This window comes from Corvus kubaryi, unplaced genomic scaffold (genome assembly GCF_017639235.1).
Source record: "Corvus kubaryi isolate FWS band 111438036 unplaced genomic scaffold, C.kubaryi_AGA036_p1.0 split1-37296, whole genome shotgun sequence".
Classification (NCBI taxonomy): Eukaryota; Metazoa; Chordata; class Aves; order Passeriformes; family Corvidae; genus Corvus; species Corvus kubaryi.
In genome coordinates, this window is record NW_024582075.1 from 11,450,962 (window position 1) to 11,476,537 (window position 25,576).

Genomic DNA, 25,576 nt, shown 5'->3' on the forward strand with positions numbered 1-25,576 from the left:
TTTTTTTTTTTTTTTTTTCTTTTTTTTTTTTTTTTTTTTTTTTTTTTCTTCTGATTCAGAAAGCAGTGCAATGAAAGGAAAAGTATCAGGGAAAATAAAAATGCTTTCAGTCACAAGGAGGAGTTTGATAACTGAGAAGAAAGGCATAAAGACAGTACATAATCAAACAACCTTCATAGTGATTTGCATATAAATGAAGGGAAGAGAAAGGAAAAGACAGAAGAGTGGCAAAAGGACTGAAAAAGAGAGAGGGCATATGAGGTGGCATGACGGTCTGGTACAAAATCTGGAGAACACCTGGCAACTAAGAATGAACATAGAAGAAGGAAAAAAGAGTGTGCTAGCTTGGGAAAAAAAAAGAAAGAGAACAAATAAAAAAACCCTACTCAGATTTTGAAAATATATTTGTTTATTTTGCATAATGTTCAGTATAACAACCCAGATACTTGCAAAAACATGTTTTCATTGCATTCAGACTAATTTTCTAAAGAAAAATAAATAACTGCCTCTATCCCTCCCATGATTATATTCTAAAATGGCTGGAAACATGCTTGAAGTCAATGTGAATAGTAAGAAGAAAAAAAGCAGATGCAATTCAACCCTAAATCATCTTCAGATTCTCTCATTCCTTCTTTTACTATTTACACATGTGGCTTCATACCCATAATTTTTCTAGTTTCTGATCAACAACAGGCAAACATACTGGATTGGATTTATTCTTTTAAGGACTGTTCAGAAGCTTTACAGACAGCAGTATCAGTCTTTCCTACAGTCTTTATTACGCAAAATTATTCAGCACCTCTGGAATAATTAATATAGGTCAGTGGAAAAACACGCACGCCACTCTTTCCCCTTGCCTCTCTTTTTCTTTATCTCATTTTTTTCCCCCTCTGTAATTTAATTTCAGGATGAATTAAAACCAGCTGTAGCAAAATCTTGCAAATGATAGTGTCTATAAAATGTGTTCATTGCCAGACTCCAAGAAGTATTCTTCCAATTCTCCAATTTCACATTTCAAATAATTTGCTTTTAGTATATGTGACTACCCATCCTTTCCTGCAAGAGGATGGTCATAAAAAAATCCCATGTAAGTTCACGGAAAGACAGCTTGCAAAAAACAAAAACACTGGTTATTTTATGAACATCATTCCTCAAGCTACGCACAAGATAATGGTAATGAAAAGTGTATTTCAGGACACAGTGATTTTCACAAGAATCAAAAAGGAATTTTCCATGATGCATGATAGCTAGCTTCATTTGCAGGACTAAAATGGGGGGATTTGATCTTTCTTGCCTTCAAAGCAAAGACCGTCATGTAAGAGATGAAAACATAGGTCTCATGAGCCTGGAATTTCCATCCTTTGGATTTTCAGTGTCTTTGTGGATGAAATCTTTAAAGGCAAAATCTGAGTTAAGAAAAATACACAGAAGATTGTGGACCTTTCCTAATGCAGAATTCCACAACAAGCTATGGGCTAATGAGTTGTTTTCAAGATCCAATTTGTGTATATGCATCTTTGGATTGTGGAGACAAAAGAGTAGACTTCATTAAAGACAAAGTACATGATTTAACTTTTTTTTACTATTCTGAAAGAGACAAAGAGTATTTCAGTGTTAAACTGCACAATTCAGTAACAGAATGGATTTTAGAACAGAGATGTAAGCCTGGGGCTCCCAAATGGCTTTAGATTTACACTGCACAAGCCATTCTTTACACTCCCCACCAAAATGGTTTAAAATCATAAATGCAGTCCTGGGTCTTCATATTTGAGTGGAAAAATTGTCAGTGATTTCAGCATAGTAAAGCTGAAAGCTTGAAAGCTTTGTTTTGGATTATTTGGTATGAAATAATTAAGTGAGTTCTGCAGCTGTAAACCTCATTGCTGGGTTGGTGTCATGGTTTAGCATAGTTTGGGTTTCCAGTTAAAGAAGGCTCCATCAGCCACGGAAGTGATTCTTTGCAAAGAAGTGCTTACAGCTTCCTCCAGACCCAATAGAACCAATCAACCGGCCAGTTTGAATATTGGCAACGTTTTAAGTCACTTAAGAAGCTTGACACGGCTCTGAGATCCACAGTTAAGAACGAACAAACCCCTGGAAGACTCTCTCTCTTCCGGCTCTTGGACAGGTAACTGGGGGGCCGCAGCACGGCCCAGCGGGGCCGGGCCGGGCCCTGCTCGGCGCAGCCCGGCCGAGTTGGCAGGGGCTTGTCTTGGCTGAGCTCTCAGCCGCTTCTGCTCGCTGGACACCCGGCGCAGCCCCCTCGGTGCGGTGCGGACCGGGCCGGGCCGGCCGGGAGACAGCCACCCCGGGGCCGAGTGGCCCTGTTCCACCCGCAGCCCTGCTCCGTGCGGGGCAGCCCCCACAGCCCTGCGCCGTGCAGGCGGCCCGGCAGCGCGGCTCGGCCTGGCCAGGCCGGCCCTCACCCAGTGCGGCCGAAATTCATCTGAGGCCGCTGCCCGGCAAAGATCATGTGAGCAACAGCAAAAGGCGAATTCCAGCTGCAAGGCCTGGGTGAGACTGACCCTTGTCCAGAACAGATGAAGCCTGCAGACATCAATCCTCTCCTGAGTCAGAGGAAAGGGAAAGGTGAAGACACGTGAAGGAAACACCATAAAGACACCAAAGTCAGTGAAGAAGGAAGAGCTGAAACCCCGAGAGAGGAGAAAGAGGAGATGCTTCAAACCTAGAAGCTGAAATTCTGTTGTAAGGCTATGGTGGTGATGGACTATGATCTATCAGAGTACCCTTTGTAATTTCATGAAAGCATGGGGGGGTGGAGCGTTCAAACTGTAATTGTGAGCAAAAGTATCTGTGCTGAAACAAGCAAATGTTGAATTAGATGTGATTTGATGAGAAGCTTGAACAGAGAGAAATGAAAGTGATGAGGACCCTTGCTCCCATGGAAGAAGAAGAAGACCTCTGTTCCTAGAGATGAAGATGCTCCCAGAGATAAGTGAAGAGAACCTTTTGCTTCTGAACAGCTCATCCTTAAAATGGTACCCCAGTAGCTCAAGACTGGACCCTCGACAACAGTTGTGGGGAAAGCTGTAAGTCGAGGGAAGGAGCTCTCACATGCGAGCAGAGAACCAATCCGGGTGGCTGTCTTGCTGTGACACTGAAGCCATGAGAGAACTTCTTGTGGAGATCTCTCCATAGCATGAGCAAGAGAGACTCCTCTCCCCAAGTGAACTGAAAAAAGAAATTATTATAGAGATGGTAAACTGACTGAAAATCTCAAGGGTTGTCTTTTTACGTTGTCAGTGGGAGAAGGGAGAAAGGTGGGGGGAAGAGAAGTATTCTGAAGATTTAGTCTGACTTTTTTTTCCTTTCTTTTAGGTCTATTAATAAACTTTTTTATATTCTTTTAAGTTTTGTGCCTACTTTGCTTTCTCCTAATTCTTACCTCACAGAAGGTAAATAAGTAAGTAATGGATGTTTTGAACCAAACCACTGCACTTAATTGGTGTTTGTGCCTGGTTATGAACTGAACCCGCTATAGTTGGCAATTCTGGAGCCAGTATTGCCAAATACAAGATACGTAAAGGAATTGCCTGAAAAAACTATGCAAGGTTTTATTTTGAAGGAAAACTGTTCAGGTGCACATTTGCAAAGCAGAACCTAAGCTAAAAATAACTTCTAAAGAAATACTCCTTATCTTGGAAAGTTAAACTCAGTGATTCGAAAATAAGGGTTGCAACCCAGCTAAAGCTCCAGCCTTTCATCAGGGTGATCCAGGAACATCTCATGGCAGCAGAGCAGGATGCTACTGTCTCACTGCTCTTAACATACGCAGGGGCAGATCAGACACAGAAAGGGACCGTCACAATGTGCATACAGTATGCAACCAAAACAAAACAAATGCTTAACTGTAGTCCAATTAGCCTTTAACAGTATCTCTTTGTTTCTTTTTTTTTTCTTTTTGTGTCATATAGCAGAGCTATGGCCTGCAACTTGACTAGCACAAATCAAACTTCCCATTCCTCACATAGATGTGGGGTCGCCTAAGTTCCTTAGAGGAAAACTGGACTATTTATTAGCTACACAAGTTGCTGTCAGCTAGGGAAGGTGAAGGCTAGACTGATGGGACTTTTAAGGAACCCAAACAATACAATCAGAACAAATTTCAGAGGAATCACAGAATATTCTGAGTTGGAATGGGCTCACAGGGATTATCAAAGACCAAGTCCTAAAGAACTGAGAGAAATCTTACTGCATAGGACACTAAAACTCAGAAGCAGTTTCTTTCATTATGAACTGTGGTCTATTGAAGTAAAGATAAGCTAAATATGAGCTAACATATTCCTTTTTTAAAGTTAAACTTTTAAACTTTTAAAACACAGCATGTATTGAAAAGCTCCTGAATATGTCCCTATCAGGCATGAGAAAGCTTGGCCCGGTGTACGTTTGATTTCATTTTCCATCTTTACTAGTAAAACTGACATTTCTCCATGTAACTTGAGAGCGTTTACTATTCTTGGCACTCAATAAAACTTTCCATATGAAAGCCTCTATTTCAATTTTCACCAGTGAAAACACACCTTCACTTTGTTGAGACAGAAGTTGAAGTTTCTTACTTTATTGTATTGAAAACTATATTTGCCACATATAAAAAAAACAGCAAGAGCCTTTGGAACTGCCAAAACACTGGTAGTGGCTATGCAAAACTGCTTCTCTAAGACACACAACAGAATTAAAATGCTGTGAGGGCACAAGTGAACAGAAACATACAGAATCATAGAATCACATATCTTCTACTAACTTGTCTTCAATTCTTAACATCTTAATCCTCCAGCCTGACAGACTAGCCAATGTGAACCAGCTGGTTATCAAAGTACTACTGAGAACACAAGATGTCTTGATTCTGCCAGGGAGGTTGTAAAGACCAGCTCCGAAGTTTCACTGACTTGGTGGTGGCTGTGACTGCAATCTCTTCCAGACAGTTTTAGCATCAGGCTATGCTGTAATCTCTCTACTTTTCAAGCACTGACAAAGGTTTGTGTGTGGTTCTGTGGTCCTGTGGTATGAAAGTAGTTTAGATAGCTACAATATTCTCACAATCGCTTTACCAAATTATTTGCTGTAATATGGAAGTGATTATCATACGTGATTATTTGTATCGTATCAAAGCTATACTTCACTTACCACATTGCTGCATGTCCTGTACTGGATGTTTCGCCCTTCACAGGTCCTGTGTCCAAAAATTAAAAACAAACCCAAAAACATTAATAGCTGAATATAAAAAGCCAACACATAATGTTTACTTTCCCATATCTAATCCCCTACTCCCCCACCAACTCTCTTCCCCAAAGTAAAGGATTATCTGTCCCTACTGAGGTATGCTACAACTCCTTAGTTTCCTACCTTTCTTTTAAAATTATTTTCTAGAAGGTAGCATCAGTTTGTAAATGAGATTAGAAGTGAGAATACAGAATTTAGCTGAAAAACAGCATCAGAATCACATTAATAATGTCTCATGTCTCCAAGCAATTCATAATGATTTCACAAGGGCATAGCTCTGTGTCTTCCTGGGCACACAGTCTAGCACTGACACAGTCTGAGCAGGCAGGCTTTGTCTTCTTCTTGGGAAAAACTGGGCGCTGGGATGGAGGAACAATGCCTGCAGCAGCATGAACTCATACAATAGTTTGGGTTGGAAGGGACCATCTACTTCCAATCCCTCTGCCATTGACAGGGACAGCTTCCACTAGACCAGATTGCTCAGAACCCCATTCAAACTGGCCTTGAACACTTCTGGGGATGGGGCATCCAAAGCTTCTCCTGACCACTTGTTTCAGTGCCTCACCACTCTCACAGTAAAAAATTTCTTCATAATATTTAACTTAAACCTACTCTCTTTCAGTTTAGATTTACTGTCTTTCAGGCTAGCATGACATGGCTTTTTCCCAATTTCATATGAGGGGAGAAGGAGAGCATAAAAGCTTCCCCTCAATTCGCTGCTGCAGAACAGCATTCAAAGAGCAGCCCAGTGAGGTCAAGGAAAGCATGTACTCTGATGTGTGCTCTTCATGGCTCTCCTTCTTTTTTCCCACAGCAGACCCATATCAGCCCTGATGCTGGCAGGGCTCACAAAATAAAGGTCAACAGCCAGATAACTTTTTTGCACTCAGCAGCATGTATTCTGAGTATTTGACCTTAGGTGAAGTTTCACGTATTTTATGAGTTCAGACAGTATACTCTGAGGAGGTCCTCAGTGCAGATCAGAATGCAGGCTTTTTGGATTTTAAAATGTATCCTTCAAGAGAATAGAATTCCTAAAATTTTTAATTTCTTAATTTCACAACTTTCCCTCCCTCCACCCCGTTCTTTTTTTTTTGGCCAGGACTTAACAAGCCCACATTCTTTCAGGAATAAGTGCCTGCCAAGCCTGATTTTTAAAATCCAAAGCATTCTGAACTATCCAAGGGAAAGGACAACAGCATCTGCATTGATTTTTTTTCTTTTTTTTTTTTTTTAAAGCAGAGAAACTTTTCCCCTACTGAGTTAACTCTAAAATAAAGAGAACAAGTTTCCTTGAAATTATTGAAGTCATCCTCTCTGTTCATTATCCACAGGACGTAATTGTGAAATTCATCCAATAGTCATGTACGTACCACAATTGTCTAAATGATCGCAAGAGGAGACAAACAAGTAAATAAACCTCATCACATTTTCAGAGTCAGTCTAAGTGGAAAGATAACACATTCTGTTGTGTAGCATTTGGCATATAAAAATGCTATGAAAAGCATAATAGAAATATCACTAATCACTATCACTATCACCAATTAATTTATTTTGTAGTATTATGTACTTAATTCCACTAAATTTTTATCTTTAAAGGCTTGCAAGAAATGAAAAATGTGCGCAGAGTATCTAGCAGTAGAAAAAAATTGGGTTTGGAAGTATATTAATAAAAATTACATTCATAATAGACTATGAACTAAAAAACTTAAGTAAAAAACCCAGTAACAACAACAAAACACTCAAGCGACACCCACACCCACTATTCCAGTCATTCCTAAGCAATACAGGCAAGCTTGAAAAAATTGTGTTCATATTGCATTCAATAAAGGTACTTTGCTAATGATAGAGAGCAAATAAAGAAGTATTTTACACAGAATGTAGGCAGTCCTAGTGAAGGCCTTATTTACTACACTGAAGGTAGCAAGCTTGTTCGTCAAGCTTGCTACCTGCCCCATGTGTCTCTCAGAAATGCCACACAACCCATCAGACATTACTTTCCTTCACACAGACTTGATATTAGCACAATTTCCATGACTGTAACTGAAACATACGACAAAACAACTATTCCATTTTTTTCTTCCATTTTTCCTCCTTTGGCTAATGGCCAGGGATGTTCAGATACAATGTGCAATTCTGGATGCAGCTAGTGCTCTTATGATTCATGAACGCTAGGAAACACTCTCAGAAAATCCCCCTTGTTTACTCAGCAAGACCATACTTTGGAGTTTGGTTGTTTAAACTCATTAGTTTCCCAGTCATCACCCATCAACCAGAAAGCAAGTAAACAGATTTTAGCCTTAGATGATATATTTTCACAATAGATTTGCATAGTAGTTTTTGTTTCAGATCTACCCTACTTCAGGACAGTATTCCAGATTCTCTTAAGCACAAGTAACTACTTTTGGAGTCAAACTCATGGGATTTGCATGCATATCTCAGCATGGACGCTTTGCAGAATTCCACAGCACTGAGCCTTTAACATTCAAGGAAGGACCACAGCAGATTAGTGAGCCATGTTGTGAGATATAGTCATCATTTTTCCTCTGATCTCTGCAGGATATAAATGACAACTCCTATCAACAAGGAGTACACACAGCCAGTAGGAAAACTCAGAAGTCAACCAAAATGCCAAGTTCATCTTGAAGAGCACAGAAAGAGTGGGAGAAGTAAGCAGTACTTCTAGCCTTCTCTGTTACCTACACTGCAGGAGATTTTTCAGTGGAAAAAGGTAGCTGAGGGTTTGGGTTAACAAGGAATTATTATCATGTCAATATGAAAGAAAAGCAAGCTGTTGGGAATCATGTTTCATTCCTTAAACTTAGTCACTTGTTTCCAGTAAAGTTTTGGAAAGAGGTTAACAACTTTTAATATATTAAAATATTCACTTCTCTTAATGTAAACAACCCAAACCCCTGGTATTTATTCCTCCAGGCTCCAGTTTGTAGATGGACTTAGTTCAAGTCCCCCCCTCAAAGGTCTCAAGTAGATGTGTATTTGTGCTCAGCTAGAGTTAGAAGCCTCACAAAAATCCATGCCAGAAAGAATAGCAACCCCCTGCCAAAGCTGCCTTTATCTGTAATTACCAAAGACTATGAAAGAGATTTGCTGAGGAGGACCTCATCAGCTCCTGCCACTCTCAGCAGTCATCAGCGTTTGAAATGCTTTCCTTAAGAAACAAGTCTCCTTATAAACAAGCAACTGTGAGCCATGGGTGGGTTATTTTTGTGCATGCGAATTTTGATGCAGTTGTTCACTACAGGGTTTTGGAAGTTGATAAAATGTTGAATAATCTCCCCTACTTTATTTTCACACCCCTTGATAGCCACTTCTCTGGGACAGATTCTGGTTTCTGCACTGTACTTGTGAGATAAGTATGCTGTGGGTCTGTCATTTCCCATGAGATCTTTAGGCAGGCTGTGGCATGAAGCCAGGCTACACACACAGGGATAACAGCATCTTTCATCTGTCTTCCTTCACCCTGTTGCTCTCACCTCTTTCCAAAATGTGGCACAGTGTTATGACCCCCCGTCATCCTCAATACAATTTCTGTGTTTGTCCTTCTCTGAGGAAAAGTGAGTCTCTTTTACTCTTCAGCACACCCCTTTTCCTGTAAAGGAAGTGAGAAGGAAGGGCCTGAACACCACACTTTTGTGAACAAGAAAGATGAATCAGGACTGCACTGATTTTAAGAAGTTCACCTTTTGAAACTATTTGGCTTGGTCTGCTAAACTCATGTCTAAATAATTCAATTGACAGTAAGTTGCAAAGATTTTTATAGATTTTTCCATATCCTTTTGTTAACAATCACCTTGCCTGCCACCATGGGTTGTTGAGACACACTGGTATATTTTGCCATGCATCTGTAAAATCTTTCATTCTCTGTGTTTAGAAGATGGTCTCCTACAAGCTCCTGAATGTTGTTGAAATGTGAAATACCAGAAGAGTTACATGAGTAGTTAACTTTGAGACAAGAAAATTGGGCATGGATGTACAAGCCAAATTTCCCTGGCAAATTTAGTTACAGATCATACAAATATTCTTTCTTCTGCAGTTGAAAAATAAACAACCAGGAGGCAAAATACCAACTTCAGTCACTACATGCAGAAAACCAGCAAGGCAAATAAAAACATGTGTACTGATCTGGGGCCATGAAAGGACAATTTTTTCCTAAATAATGTTTTTCATAAATAATGTTTTTCACAACCCTGGTATTAGGCAATCAATAATTCTGACATAAGTGATGTTATTATACTTATCATCAATGGCCCCATGTGCACCTCATGAGGCTCAGCAAGGCCAAGCACAAGATCCTGCATGGCAGCAATCTCCAGTATAAATACAGACTGAGTGATTAATTGACCAAGAGCGGAGAAGGGCTTGGGGATATTGCTGGATGAAAAATTAAATATGATCTGACAATGTGCACTTGCAGTCCAGAAAGCCAATTTTATCCTGGGCTGCATGAAGGGAAGCGTGTTCCCCAGGTCAAGGAAGATGATTCTCTCCCTCTACTATGCATCCATGAGACCCCGTGTGGAGTGTTGTGCTCAGGTCTGGGCGCCCAGCAAGAGACACAACCTGAGCTGTTAGAGCAGATCCAGGTCACAAAACTAATTAGTGGGGTGAAACACCTCTCCTATGAAGAAAGACTGGGAAAGTGAGGGTTGCAGATGGGTTCAAAAGGGGAAAGTTCTGTTTAACTAACTTAATTTCCTTATTAAGGTGAGTCATCTCGTTGACTAGCAGATGTATTTTTATTAGAATTTAGCAAAGCTTTTGATACAGTTTGCACAGTATCCTTCTGGTAAATTTTTATTTCCAAGTTTTTCTTTGCCTCATTCCAAGTCACTGATTGTTGTTTTCTAAGTAACAGCTGGCATTAAATAACACTGCCTAAACTCAGAAAAATATGACTGGCTAGTCCACTTAAAATAACAAGGATCCAATTTAAGAAAAAAAAGAGGAAAATACAGAAAAAAAGTCAGAGTGCTTTCAGAACACTATTTTCAGCATTTAGTCTCACATATTTTTTTGTGACTACAGTATTTTTTATTTTCTTAGGAATATTTTAAGAAGTTTCTTTAGATTTGCACACATAACTTGTATTGCAGATATACAGAAAGCAATTACAGTTGAGAATGTTTTTCACTATCCTAGAAAGGCAGAAAAGCAAAATTTAAAAAAACCCCTGCCTTTCAGCAAAACAAGGATGAGGGGTCTCTTCACAACCCAAGTGGAAAGAAATACAATATAAAATCTCATCTGTCCTGTTGTATCACAAATAAACCACATAGAACATATTTCAAGCCCAGAAGTACAAACACCCCAAATCTGAACATGCTAGAAATTGGAGCAGGATCCAGGTTTTGCAGTCTTTATAAAACAAATGTGCTGAACAGGATTGCAAGTTCTCTGTTCTTTGAGGAAGTTTGAGCCTACGTGTTAGCCCACCTCCACTGAAATGCACACTTTCTCATGTACAATCTAGTTCTTGGTCTTTAGAGAATCTTTAGAGAATCACATCTTAGGTTTCTTACAGGAATTAAGGCTTACAAAAACTCTACATCATGCAAAGGCCTGACTGATTTAATTCTTTTAAATTTAAGTCCCAGAACTGATTTATTGAAAGACTTATGAATGGCTAAGAGCTCTTCCAGTGAACCTGGACATATGAACAGTATATCATCTGAATGAGGGCTTGACAGACATTTTTATTTGGTAGGCTACTTCTCAGCAGAGAGATGGATTTATGGAGACCATATCCATCACTCACCTGTAGGTACAATGCTGAGTACTGTTCATTCTACTACGTATCAGTTTTTCACCCAAAACACCAATATGTAACATCTCTGTGTCAGGTCTAGCAAGGGATTACATAGGAAAACAACACTAGGAAAGCATTTTCTATAATTTTAGATACTTCAGTGAGGCACTGAAGCCAGAAATTAGGAAAGCCATCACAGTGTGTCTAACTGGTTTTCTGAAGACCACGAGCAGTCACTCCACAGATTACAATACTGATTTACATAGTGTGAAATTTGCAGCTTCTTTTAGTGTTGACATGTTGACTCAGATGTAAGATTGTTGCTTGCTGCTTCTGCCATTAGAAAGAGTTAGATCTCTCTCAAAATTTTGGAAGAGCTTCTCTATCAAATGAAAGTAGAAAATGGTTTCAAAATTCTCATAATTACAGATTTCACTAATTGCAGAGTAAATAGAATAATAACTTCCTTTTTAAAATGCTGCTAGGTGGCACAGCCTTAACTAGAAGCACCTAAAAACTGAAGAAACCAAAAATTTCTTCCAACTATTTGGACTCATACAGTATATCATGGAGGATGTCCTTTACAGAGTAAACCATCTAGAAGTATCAGCTGAAGCAGAAAAAACCCCAGCAATTCAGGTATCCTGAAGGTCTTTGAAGGAAGCAATATACTACACTAGTATACAGATACAGTTTTAAACAAGGTAATGAGAAACATCCTCCTAAATAATTTCATAGCGCAGGTCACCTAAGGATTTCATTACATTGACTGTACTCTTCATGAGTGATGTGGTAGGCTTCATCAGAATGCTATTTACTTTCGGGGATGCATTCAACCACTTTGATAGCATCTGTGCACAAATATTTTGCTCTTTATTCCATAGACCTTAAACTAGAAAAGGACTTATTCTCAAAGTCATAAAACCCCACAGTATTTAAACTGATCATTTTTGACCAATATAGGAACATTTCATAAAATGGCCTAATCTGGCTTATTTAGTAGTGCCAGGACAGAGCAGGCTGCATTTATATCATTACACAATAATTACAGTAATGTATGTTAGCTTGTATCTGATAAAGAAGAAACTCCCAGCCTACATAACTGCTCCATTGTAATTTTCACTCAGAAAATTTAAAGGACCTTTTATCAGTGCTAGATGTGACAAACTTCAGAATCTCTGGGAATCAAAGCCTCTGAGACAGATGAGTCTGTGACTGCAGCCTGAAAATAAGGGTCACAGCCACATGCTGGGACTACATTCTAAATTTAGTTCTGAAGCAGCAATAGTAGTCAATACTTTGGTATCAAAGCTCTATACAGATAAAACAGTATTTTACAGTATTTGATATATCCTGTTTTCAATGCTAGTCAGAAATGTTGTTAATGGTTTCTTATTCTCTTATTTAACTTTAAACTAACATGAATAACATGCATCTATTCAATTGTCTGACAAACAGAAACCATTCGATGTTTCATTTGTGAATCAATAATATGTGTGATCAAAATTAGAAGATATTACTCCTTAATGAAAAAAACCCCCAATTTATCTTAGGCCTTTTCTGTCTTACGAAAAATGCACACATCATAAAATTGACCTAATTTTAGCTAATTTACCTAGTTTACTAAACCTAACCATCAAAGGTATGTCTTGATTGCTATTTTATCAACCAAGTCAAATGACAGTAAAGCTGAGAGTCATTTATGCAGATCTGTAGTTTTCACTCTGCAGAATGCAATGGCAATGGGCCGAACAACCAAAATAGTGAATCACTGCAGCTAATTTAGCAAGCCAAGCTAGAAGAAAGGCTATTTCATATTTGTGGTTCACTTGCATTACCAAAAGACAGTCATCAGCTGAAGGAAGGAAGGGAGGTATTTGAAAAGGAGAAAAAAATATGTTCCAGTAAGTGACACAATATGAAGAGTATGAACAATGATGGCATTAATTCTCTCACATTTGTTCCACCTTTTTTTTAATGTGTGCTTTTCTTTGTTTGTTTTGTTTTATTGATGTTTCTTTTTTTGTGTGGTTTTTTTTTTTTTTTTTTAAATCTCTGACACTTTTACACTGGGGGAAATCTGTCTGGAAAATGTTAATGTTGACTTCTGGTACTACACATAAACCCCTCACTTAATGGTGGAAAACCTCCACCCTGTTCAGAAGTTTACACATTATTTCCCAGAGGTAAGAGTGATAATCTCAAATTTTGGCCCTTTAGCTCAGATTCAGCATCCTTGGGACTCCATAACTAGCTCAGCACTCTGCTGTACACTCCAATTCTTTGCTTCATGTTTTTTTCATAAACAGAAGCAACAGTAACATGAAGGGTTTCTAAGCAGTTTAAAAAATAGACTACTTATCCACTAAGAGCAAAAATAATTTGCAAAACTCTAGGACATGCTTATCTTCTGCTACATGCAGCCTTACTTTAAAAGAAAGTGGTGGTGAATTTGGAAGATGATAGGAAAAAGAAACACAATTATCTTCTTGCCAAGCCTAGACACAGCAAAATGGTATCATTATTACTGTAGTAACTCATAAATATGTAAAGTACAATTTCAGAAAGTACAGAATATTTTTAGGTCAGGATGGATGAACAAATGAATAAGAGAATCTATAATTTCTTTTACAATTTGAGAATGTATCCCAGCACATGAAACAAATGCACATGAATTTCAGATATCTAATTCAGGTATTTATTATTGCTCTGTTTGAGCTGCTTGAATCAGTATGGACAGTTATTAAAACCTGGACAGAAGGTATTTGAGTTGTTATCCATCGTTATGCTAAATGATAAATGCCAGCAGTGCTGCACAATTGACAGACTGCAACAAATAAGAGTTGGATTCTCAGTAAGAGGGCAAAATCCGTATTGCAGTGCCTCTCTACCTGCTCTGCCTATGTATTTCCATAATCTCTGTATCCTAAGCAGCCAACAGCTAATAAAACTTGGTTCCCTGCAGAAGCTCCACTGTTGGTAGTTTGGCCCTCAAGAAAAATAGGAGTGGTCTGTGGTTCTCCTCTATACAGGTTTTGATGAGTAGTGCTGCATGGCAGTTCATTAAAAAAAAAAAAAAAGATAGGAAAACTGAAGGGCAAAACACTCTAAAATGATAAAATAAAAAACACTTACTTGTCCACCTAATATATAATTCATCTGGGAGGTTCACTGAGAGAAAACCCAGTAACGTTTAAAGGGTGTCTGTCCTTTTTGTAAGTAACAACAGTATCAAAAATTATAAAGAGTTAATGTGAAAAAGAAAAGCGTCATCCTTTGAGTCTTAGCACTCTAATTAGCAAAACTTTATTTTCCTGGGGCTTATTCTGCCCTTGCAGTGACCCAGTGCTTGCTGTCAGCATGGGATTCCAGGACATACAACTGACTTGGGCTGACAACCCATCTGCTTGTGTGACTAGCATATGTATTTATATCACTATCATAATGTCCTTAGCATAATCAGAACCAGTTGTTCTAATGAAAAGTACTGTTAAACAGCCACTACCCTGAAATTTTTGCCATTTAAAACACAAGAATACAGAATTTTTCACTAACACTTTCCATTCTTTCATCACAGCTGTGAAGGCCTAACACAAAACATGTTCCCAAAACAAACAACACAAGCACTAACATAAGTTTGGCAAACAAAAGCTGGAAAGAAAGCTGGTTTCCTTTATTTAGCTATATATATTAGTGGTGTTTAGGAATGGGCAATTAGTCTTTGAATTTTTTCAAAGCAGATGCACTACGCTCTCTCTATTCATGTGATGCTCTGAAAGTCCCCTCACACAGAACTAAAAGATACAAGGCACAATGAATATTCCTTCCAGGATGAGAAATATTAAGGATTAATTTGTTCCAAAACATGTAAATGTATTGCCAGTTTTCATCTGCCAGAAGAATGTAGTATCTTCCTTCATGCTGCAGTGAAATTACACACAACAAATACATGAGATAAACTGTACTGACGAAGAGATTGTCCGTCGGGGATGGACACTTTGGTCATGCCTTGCCAGCTTCGAAGTACTCATGTGAACAGGCTTATTTGGAAACCTTGGACAAGTTTCTTTACCCTGCTCCCTCTCTGACTTAGCAGCTTAAAATGCTCAGCAGAAATAGAAATAATTTAAACCCTTTACTTAAGTAACAATTGCATGTAGACCAGGAAAAAGGAAAAACTATCACACATTTGACAGAGTGCTAATTCCAGGACAAATGTTACTATTTATGATTTATTGCTACTGCCTACCAAAAGCCATGCACCTAACTAACTCCCTGCTTCCTATCCTGGAAATTGGGGGTTTCTATGTCTGAATGGCTCATAGTTTGTGGCTGGTTTCTTCAGGCAGGAAGCATTGCTTGTGTCCTGAAGGGACAGTAGTAAGGTAGTGTATGAAAAACAATTCCATGTAATTTATGAGGTTATTCCCTGTTCCACTGGTGAAACTTCAGGGCCATCCTGAAGAGCACAAGAATCAAAGAGCGTCCAGAAGAAATGATTTACACTCACATATTACAGAAGACCATGATGACTACTACCACTAGTACAATTTGGAACGTCAAGATTTACCTTCTAGAACCTACTGAGACAGTTCTCGTGAGGGAGCAGAGAAAGCTGCTACTGCTCAGATTCCTCAGATCTCTTGATATGCCTGGGTTCATGTTTACATTAAAGCAACATACTGAAGGTCACTTACGTTTTTAAGTATGGAAAATGATATACTGTGATTAAAATTAAGTTCCTGTCTCTGAAATTTCAGATTTTGAGGTGAATGCAGAACCACAGTTGGCCATGAAATTAACAAGGTCTTAAAATCTGGCCCCACATTTAAAACCAAAATATTTTTTTTTAATCCATGGGAATGGATTAGCAAAGTACTGGTTTTCCACTTATTTCATCAGATGTCTTTGCCTCTTTTCTTCCAGCAGACTTTTGCACACAGTCAACTCAATAAATGGGGCTACTAGGAGACTGTTCACAGATAAAGCTAAAATACACAATATCCTATTCTGATGTTATGGTTCAATGCCTTATGGTGTTTCCGGTCTTCACTAAACAACATCACATATTAAGATGCCAGACAGAGGAAATTATTTGGATTGTATGGCCACTGTTTGTTATATTAACATCAGTTTTATAAGCACATGAATAAAAATATGAAAGAAAGTATGCAGGATGGAAAATTGTATTAGATTTTTTTATCCTACAATATATAAGGTATCAGAGATGGCAAAAAGCCATGAAGTTTGGGTCTGGAGTTTCCCTTCATATCCTTTACCAGAAATCTCTTAATATTTATCACATATACCATGTTGACTGCAGGTAATTTTTTTCCTAAAGTAGATAGAAAAAGTATTTGCTAGAAATATTTTGCAGGTAAAACTTACATGAAGTAAAGAGTGGAAATGTTGTCAAATGAATTGTTCATTTTCCACTGCAAGCTAGTAACTGGGTAGGAATAAAATCTCAGATGCCTTACTGGGTACCCAGAACTCACCTTTGTACCAGACCATTTTATTTCTCTTTCTTGGGAGGGGCCTTGCCGGTATGAAAGACTTCCTATCTGAAATTTAATTTGTAAGATATCCTTTGTAGAATTGTTACTTTTTCTTCCGTAGCTCAGGATCCCACATTTGATTAATGTGATGCTTTTAAAGTCAGTGTGGCTGAGACTGTGGGGTACTAAATGTAGTGAATTATCTGTATCCTGGTATGAGTGCATGACAACTCTTACTGCTTAAATGGTGAAAGTGGAGGGAAGTTTCAATTTCAGGTGCTGGCAGCCTTGCAAGCTGTCCAGACCACTTTTTATATCCATCGGTTCTTGCTATATTTTAGAGAGTGTTGCCTTATCAAGCATGTTGGCTGCCTGCCTGAATTAAAAACAACCACCACCATAATTTTTTGACACTGAGATGAAAATTTCAATGTAGGTCAAGATTTCCACTGGTTACTTCTTATGGTCTGACATACATGAGTAGGTTGAATTTTTCCACCAATGAAGTAAAAAACGTCCAGCCACTTACTTGCTGCTCAGGCAGCGTCTCAGTGAATATGAAGCCCCTCCTCCACAAGTGCGTGAACATTCGCTCCACGAGCCCCAGGCATCCCACAGTGAGTCTCGGTCTTCCTCCGAGCGAGCTGTTCTGGAGCTCTGAGGAGAGGGAGAAGGAAAAAAAATCAGGAAACAACATTTAAGTGTCAAAAATACTGTTGCTAGTTTAACCTTTCTTTTTACTGGATATCATCCTGCTTATTGAAAGCACTGAATAGATTGAATAAATATGTTCCTCTCTGGCATGCCTACTGGTTGACAACCAGTTCCTTCGTAGTGAATGGTGTATGAGGTCATTTTCATCTTTTGAATATCCTACTTTGTCTCAGTTTGAGGCTAGTGAAGTCTGCTCTAAGAGACGTCTTTGAACAACAGTGAGACAAAGGATTTTTTCTGATTAAGAATTGGAGTATTATAGATATTAGAAATTGTACTCTGAAGTTTTGCTGCTGTGTTAGAAACTACGAAAAGGCATATTGAAAGGTACCTTCCAAAAAACTCCTAAGGAAAAATGTGCTAAAAAGGCATTAAGTATAATCACTTTCATGCGTGCACCACAAAGAATTTGAACTATCATTGCTTCTCTGTCTAAAGATCTATGAAACTTGCTGGACAAAGTTTCCCTAACTGTTTCATCCTTACTGTTTGCTAGCTTAAAAAAGAAAATGCACATTCCCTGAAGAGCAGGAGTTACCAGTGTCAGGCGCAGACCCAGACAGTGGTATTGTTAATGCCAGTGGCTGTGCTCTAACAACTTCATAGAGAAGCAGCACTGAAAGACTCAGAAATGCTCAGCTTTTCCAGGACTAAGTCATAAATAGATACTAGTACCTGCCTCAAATAAAGCAGTCATACCTGTATTCAGCATTTCATTTTCATTCATGCAAATGCACCTCAGAAACATAGACTTTTATGGACGCAAATGATTTAACCATCTATTTAGATACTGTTTCAGTGGGAAATGTGGTTTTGCTGGAAAAACTGACCAACCTTGCAAAGGTGCACCAAAAATGCCTGTGTCTGATGGAGACAGGCAGTACTCTCCTTCAAAGCTTGACTTGTGCTGTGGGCCAGCACCTGGTGAATAGCAGCTCTAACTGCACTTGATATTCATAAGAAGACAAAACAACAATATGAGGGAGACTTTGAAGGTACACCCTGAACAGAGGAACATCAGCAAGCATCGCTGCTGGCCCATGTTACAGCAATCAGCCTCAGCTTTCATAGCACCATAGAATATGGTGAGTTAAAAAGGACCCATCAGAATCATTGAGTCCAACTCTTGGTCCTGCACAGGACACCCTAAGTGTCACGCCACGTGCCTGAGAGCAGTGTCCAAATGCTTCTTGAACTCTGTCAGGCTGGTGCTGTGACCACTTTCCTGTGGAGCCTGTTCCAGTGTTCAACTACACTCTCAGTGAAAACCTATTCCTGACATCCAATCCAAACCTCCTCCTGACACAGCTTCAGGCCATTCCCTTGGGTCCTTTCACTGGTCAGCACAGAGAAGAGATCAGTGCCTGCCTCTCCTCTTCCCCTTATGAGGCAATTGTAGGCTGCAATGGGGTCTCTCCTCAGTCTCCTCTACTCCAGGCTGGACAGATGAAGGGACCTCAGTCACTCCCCATACAGCTTCTCCTCAAGGTCCTTCACTGTCTTTGCAGCCCTTCTTTGGATGCTCTCTAACAGTTTGATGTCTTTCTCATATTGTGGCACCCAGAAACTGCCACCAGGACTTGAGGTAAGACCACTCCAGTGCAGACCAGAGCAGGGCAATCCCCTCCCTTTCCAGGCTGGCGATGCTCTGCCATCAATCAGAACCTCCTGTTTGATGGCAACACTAAGAGATTATTTGAGACACAGAGATAACTCAACACTGAAATAATTTTACCTTCAGTGAAGCTGTGTAGAAGTTTAGTAATGAAATATGGTGAAATATACCAGCCTTGAATCTTGTTATTCATAAGTAAAAATTAATTTAGTCTGTGAGAGATAATACGGGGTCTGTCTAATGAGTGTGTAATAATTATTTGACACACTCATTTTATCTTACCTTTATTAAAATATATATATAAAAAAAATTCAACACGATAATTGGAAGGGTAAATTTAAAAATTAAAGCTTCATAAATGATCAAATTCTAACTATGACTAGATGTGACCCAGTATCCAGATTTACATTTGAGATAGGAGAAGACACAAAAATTTACTGAGGTTAAATCACCTGACTGCTTTTTGAAAAGTAATTTTTATAAAATGAAAATGAGTATTTGTAATTTTATTCTCTTAAAATTAAAACACATGTCTGTGCTTCCAGTTTATAGGAAAACAAATATCTTCAAACTGCAGATGGGTGCATGACCTGATCATTCAGCCCTGGTTGAAAGTCCAAAGACATAATTAAAAAGGGTTGCAAGGTAAACTCACGTGAACCAAGTACTCTTACCTCAGCACAAATTACAAGCATCAGCACAACTAGATATTCTAAAGGTCCAAGTTTTTCTGACATAAACTGTAATCCCACCCAGAGGAGATCTGTGAGCCTATTACTTGCATTCCAAAATTTGTTTTAAGACCTATATATTCCCAAAAAACATGTGATCTCAAGCTGGAACAGGCTCCAAGTTTTCTTTTAACAAGTCGAATAAACATAATTCATTTCAACTCTATCCATGTTTAATGTTAAAGAAAGTAGAGTGTTTTCCTTCCTGTGAGCTACATGGTTAAGACTGAGCTTGAAATTCTAGCAATACCCAAAAAGTCATTTTAAATCAGAAGACAACTGTCCATTACGGTTCTATCCAAGATACAGGATATCTATACAATTACTAGCTAGAATTCATTGTCTAACATAGATTTTTCAAAAGTAGCTTATACTGGTAGTTAATAATTTCTACCCACTTTCAACAAAATGAATCAACCTTAAGATCTTACATTAAAGTAGCAGTCAAGAGTTCTGCAGTGCAAGAGCTCCTACAGTACTTCTTTAAAGCCCTGAAGTTCCTGTCATAGAGAATAAAGAGAAGGAACAAAAAATAGGAAAAAAAAAAAAAGTAGAGGGAAGTACATGCCCTTAAAGCTGCAAAAAGCAAAGCTGGCACCACTTAAAGCTTTCTTTAAGTAACAGTTCCATCATAGAAAAAGTCTTTTACCTCTGCCCGAGATACTCCAGATTGGTGGTTCTCAACATACCAGTGTATGTGAAAGAAGCTAAATGCAGTCATTAAGGCTCATTATGCCCTGTTGCTGGTACCAGAAGACCTTCCTTATCCTTTCTGTCCATTCTAGGTGCATGTCAGCCTGAGCTTCCCAAGAAATACCCATTGCTTTGACCAGACAAAACTCACGATGTCCTGACATCAAAATTATCCAGTCAGAAATGTCAGCATTAAGTAATTTGCTTATCTGCTAGCACTAACCAATGCCAGATCTTCCTTAACCCCTTTATTATCTTAACATACACTTCTTAATCTGGTAGTGATCCTGCATCTACCACCCCATACCTCAGCTCCAGTGGGAGAGGGCAGGAAGACTCCCAAAGAATTGTCTAATGAGAAATAGGAAGAACACCTTGTGCTATTGGACCGGAAGTCAAAAAGGATAATGTGTAAAAAATGAAATCACTAATAGATAGGGTACTCAGGTGAAAATGCTTACAGTAGTAAAAGAAAAAAGGCTTTAAACTACAAGTCAAACAAAGGACTTTTCATAATACAAACAAAAGCAATCTGACATAACCAAGTAGGACTAATAGAGCTAGGCATCCAATCTGATTCTTCAAAAAAAATCCAGCTTTCGTGTTTAATAGTAATTTCTGAATTTACTAAAGAGTTTTCAGGCATCCATGTTATATTCAGTGGTGTTTCCTACCCTTTCCACTTACAGTATACAGAAATCATTTAGACCATCTGGAATACAAGTGTCACACATCCTTAAATCACAACAGCTACCTGGACATCTAGGCGCTGCATCCCTGAAAAGAACCAGGTTTCTTTTAAAAGCATATGTGTACACGTGTGTGGGTGCACAGAGGGAGAAAAATGAAGAGCAGCAAGACTTCTGTTCATGTCCTGACGTCTATAAAAGAAGTTCAACCTTAAGAAAATCAATCTTAGTTGCACATTGAAATTGAATTTAAAGGTTTGTTTGGAACAGTGCTATCCTTACAGAATCCAACTATTTGTCAGTGTCACACAGAAGAGTGTGTATATAAATACAGATCATGCTCATTAATTTCTCCTCTGGTTCTGAGACATCCAGTCTTCATCCTCATTCAGTAAAATGCTGCTGGAGTCCTTTCTTCAAGTACCCAGTGTGTTCCCTAGATTAAACAGCAATACAGATAGTAAAAAATGTAGTTAAACTCTTGTTGGACTATGGCATTGATACAGTATTTAGGCCAGTTATTTCCCAGATAATATGATAATATGTCACTGAGTTTGGTTAAGAAATTTATATCATCTGGTTCTTACCATATCCCCACCGTTTCAGGGTATGATGAAGCGTCAGTGACAATACGCAAGACTCCTCTGAGGCCACTGCCTAAACTTGTCTTTAGCTCCTGTAAAAATTATGTTAGGGACAGAAACCCAGTAATTTTTCCTATATAATTGTCTTCCTGCCCAGCCTTTTCAGATAAGTTTAAATGCATCCCTATGTGAATTGTTGCCAAGCCACACATTCTCCTTTGAGTAATCCTTGATCATCCTTTGATGTTTATCACTGAGGTCAAATATATACTTCACACAGTACTGAAATGCTGTCTGTTGTGAACCAGCAAGAAACTGCTCTCAGCACTTCCCTAGGTGTGTAACAGCAGGAGACAAGGCCGGTGACCTCAACTCTTTATAAAACCCATGTATTTCAAAGCTTCAACCAATGTAAATGTATGGTTTATAAGATTTCATTGGCACAATGTTATGTATCTTAGTTACATTCCATCCAAGTTAACAGCGGGATTAAAGCTCACATGGAAAACTGTTTGGAAATCTCTGGCTTTTGAAAAAAGGCAAGGCAGAACGAATTCACAGTCAGTTGAATTAATATTGGTAATTACCATCAAAAAGTATGATAACATACAAGACACTTCTGACTAACTGTTGAAACTTTTCAAAGTGAATATATTGAAACAACATAAGCAAAATATTCTGACACATCCAGTTTGCAATTCACGAAAAGAAAATGTTTAATCTATCTAGACAAAGACTTGCACGTAATTTTAAATGGTACTGTATGACCAAAGCACATCTAGTTTTCCAGAATAACTGCACCATACTGAAGAAAGGGCTGACAACAGTAAGCTTTATCTTTCTGAGGAGCATGATTCCCTGGAAACACTAGGATTTCCCATGACAATAGATGTTCTTCAGTTCCAAGGAGGTATCTTTCCATTTCATGCACCTCATGAAGTCAGCCATAGAAACCAATGACTTCAACCTATTTTCTTTTCCGAAAGGTCAGATTCAGGGTCAGGATAGATGGTTTAGCTGGTATGGTAAACAGCTTGTCTTCCCATTGTCTGGTCTGTATCCCATGTAAAAGCAAAAAAAAGGACTTCTGCCACCAGACCTACCAACCAGCCAGCCTCCAGAAGGACCACACAAACCAGAAAATCCCACCTACCTGACATGCTTACCAAAGTAATGGAAGTTCTGCTCTGTGCTGGTTTGGCTAAATTTAGAAATACATCCTCTGAGAGAAGGCACAACCACCCCTCCCCCACCAGGTTCGGGAAAAATAAATTTTCCTCAAAGGAAAGTGGAAGAGATAAAAACTATAAAAAACTATAAAAAACACGGGAAAAGGAAAATAATAAAATATTTGCTAAATAATAATAATAATAAATAATAATAAATAATAAAATCTCTCGCTGTGGAGAAAAAACCTGGGAAAGTGTTCGAGTCCTCCTTTGGTCTCTTCGGAGCTGGGGCGTGGCTCAGGGCCAGGCCCTCTGTGCCCGGTGGAAAGTCCTCCTGATATGCTCTGATACTGAAGCAGTCCAGTAGAAAAGGGAGAAAATCCGAAATTCCAGGGAAGGAAAAAAAAGTTCAACTCTCAGTCTCTCTCTGGAGAAAAAGAAACTGAACAACTGGCCAAAATCTGACCCAGGAGCAGCAAGCCGGGTGCTTCCTCGCTCCCCTGCCGCAGCTGGGAAAAAAAAAAAAAGTCGCTATCTCTGTGTGACCTTGAACAAGCTGCAAACTGCTTTGAAAAAGTTTTGCTCAGTTTTTCTTTCCCCCTCTCAGGCTCAGTTTAAAGGCATAGAAAGGCACAAGAATTAATTTCTGGGCAGAGGGCAGCGATATGGGATACACATCATAAAGTCACCCCAAGACATGCTCTCACAGAAGTTAAAAGATGAAAAGAGAAAATGCCCTTGTACCCAATCTGCATGAGTTGTTTACTGCACCTGAGATGCTGAGTGACCCCAAGTGCCATTGCTGCCATGAATAACTGCATGCTGTTCCATATGGCCAGATCAAAAGGATGCCTACAGAACTGTTCAAAATACTTCTACAACACCGTTTTCCCTGGCAAACAACCTGGAAAGAAAAGTAGCTGCAATGAGCATCAGACATCTTGAGGCCAAAGTGGCTATTCCTTGAACACTGTCTCCTCAGTTCCCTGGAGGCTAGCAACTCCCTCCTACTGGGGATGCAACTGTGAGCTGAACAGTACCATCCCACTTGCCTGAGGCTTCACAGTCTTGGAAATTAACTTAGGAATTTTTGCCTCCTTTTCACTTGCAAGTCAAAGCAAAAGGCCTCTGAGGGGATCAAGAGAGTATTTCCTACGGAAAATCCCTGGCACAGGGAACCCTTGATCTGAATGTCTCCAAACCACAAGGAAGGTACTGGCACAGGAGCACAGGCGTGTGAGCATATATTCTGAACTTTGGGTAATTACGCTCAGATTTTGCTAGTGCAGATAAATCACCCAGGATTTATTATTTCAGTCTCTTAAAAAGGAATAAACAAAAAAAAATCCAAATCTCTTTCTGGATAGTTTTACATTTACTCCTCTTGCCACAAATTATCCATCATGAGAAAATTTCACCAAGATACTCTTGCAGTTTCCCAATGCTTATTCTGCTCTTGTGAACAAAGGGAAAGAGCAATAGGTGGATTTTTCCTTACCCTGAAGGAAAACACCTGATACACATACAGCTAGCTCAGTTCAGGGACATTAGTGAAAATTTGCTGTGTTAGTCCTTTTCAGTGCTGTGTTCCTTTTTGTCTTCTCTTATTCTTAAGAGCACAGTCATGCAAGACAGGCTCATTACTAAAGGGAAAGAAAAAGATAAATTATAGTATGTTTTCCTTTTGCACAGGAAAGAAAAGGTTTATTGAGAGGGCAATAACCTCACCTCCCTCCCTAACCATGACCTGATATGGCTATTGCACAAGTAATAGGACAAAGTGTCACACTGAACTCCTAAAAAGAGTGTCTCAGTGTTGTACACAGTTGCACCCTCTTACATAATTATCTCCACACATAAATTCATCTCAGAAGGACAAGAATATTGCCAGTGCTGTCCTCATAGTCCCAAGGGATTCCTAATGCCCTGAAGCAAGCCATATAGCTGCACTGTGTATATGGGAGGACACAGCTTCTAGTGTGCCACAGTACAAGGAAGGATCGATTAACAGCCATCTCAGGACATTAAGAGCTAAACTGCCATTCCTAAACCTGGACTGGAAGTTGTATCCCAGGAGAAATGTGCCAAATGTGAGCTCATTTCTCCTCATAGAAGGGCAGCAGCCAGCTGGAGGGACGGGGAAAGGGGTTGCTGGCAGGGGATGGAGCTGACACCATATCACTTCAACATGGTGCACACTTAGCTCTGTGTAACATTTTGTAACAGTGCCTTATAAACCTCAGCTGAGTCCTATCTCTCACCCTTTTTACCCATATGAAAAAACACACCAGGAGAGCAGTGTGAATACAAGAGTTTTCTTTCTTACTCTCACAGACTGAAGTTACAACATTTTGTCATATTTAAATCCTGCTGTGCTGGTGTAAACACCAGGCATGGGTGATCCAATACAGAGCAAGTCCAAGATGGCTCAGCCTCAGATTTGTTGCCTTATTGACTCAGAAGGGTTTTTAAGGCTAGGACTGGTTCAGATACAGGAGAGGTGAAATCATTTTTCAGAATTCGGAACCCACCCAACAGCATGGGTTCAAAAGTGCATCTTGCACTCGAGGACTTCGGATTTTTCTTCCACGTAGTAAGAACTGTGGGCAGGGATAAAGCCCACAATGCACACAGAAAGGTGATGATAGAAAATTAAAACTGTAATCTGTGATGAGGGCTATTGCATGCCAAGTGTTTTCTAAATGGGGAGAAATGAATGTATGTGTTGGCTGTGCTGTGCTCATCAGCTTTAAGAAAAAAGGAAGGAGGGAGGGGGGGAGGGAAGGAAGGAATTCGGAAGGAATTCGGAAGGAATTCGGAAGGAATTCGGAAGGAAGGAAGGAAGGAAGGAAGGAAGGAAGGAAGGAAGGAAGGA

General features: G+C 39.2%; 1 protein-coding gene across 3 annotated transcripts in view; it reads right to left on the minus strand.

The window, feature by feature from the left end:
- Positions 1–25,576, minus strand: part of ADAMTSL1 (ADAMTS like 1) — a 415,229-nt gene that overhangs the window by 149,740 nt on the left and 239,913 nt on the right. For all 3 annotated transcript variants that reach the window (XM_042013122.1, XM_042013121.1, XM_042013123.1), the window contains 2 exons: positions 17,036–17,163; positions 5,146–5,191 (listed from right to left, as the gene is read on the minus strand). In XM_042013122.1, coding sequence (XP_041869056.1) covers positions 5,146–5,191; positions 17,036–17,163 — 174 coding nt within the window. The remainder of the gene's footprint in view (positions 1–5,145; positions 5,192–17,035; positions 17,164–25,576) is intronic.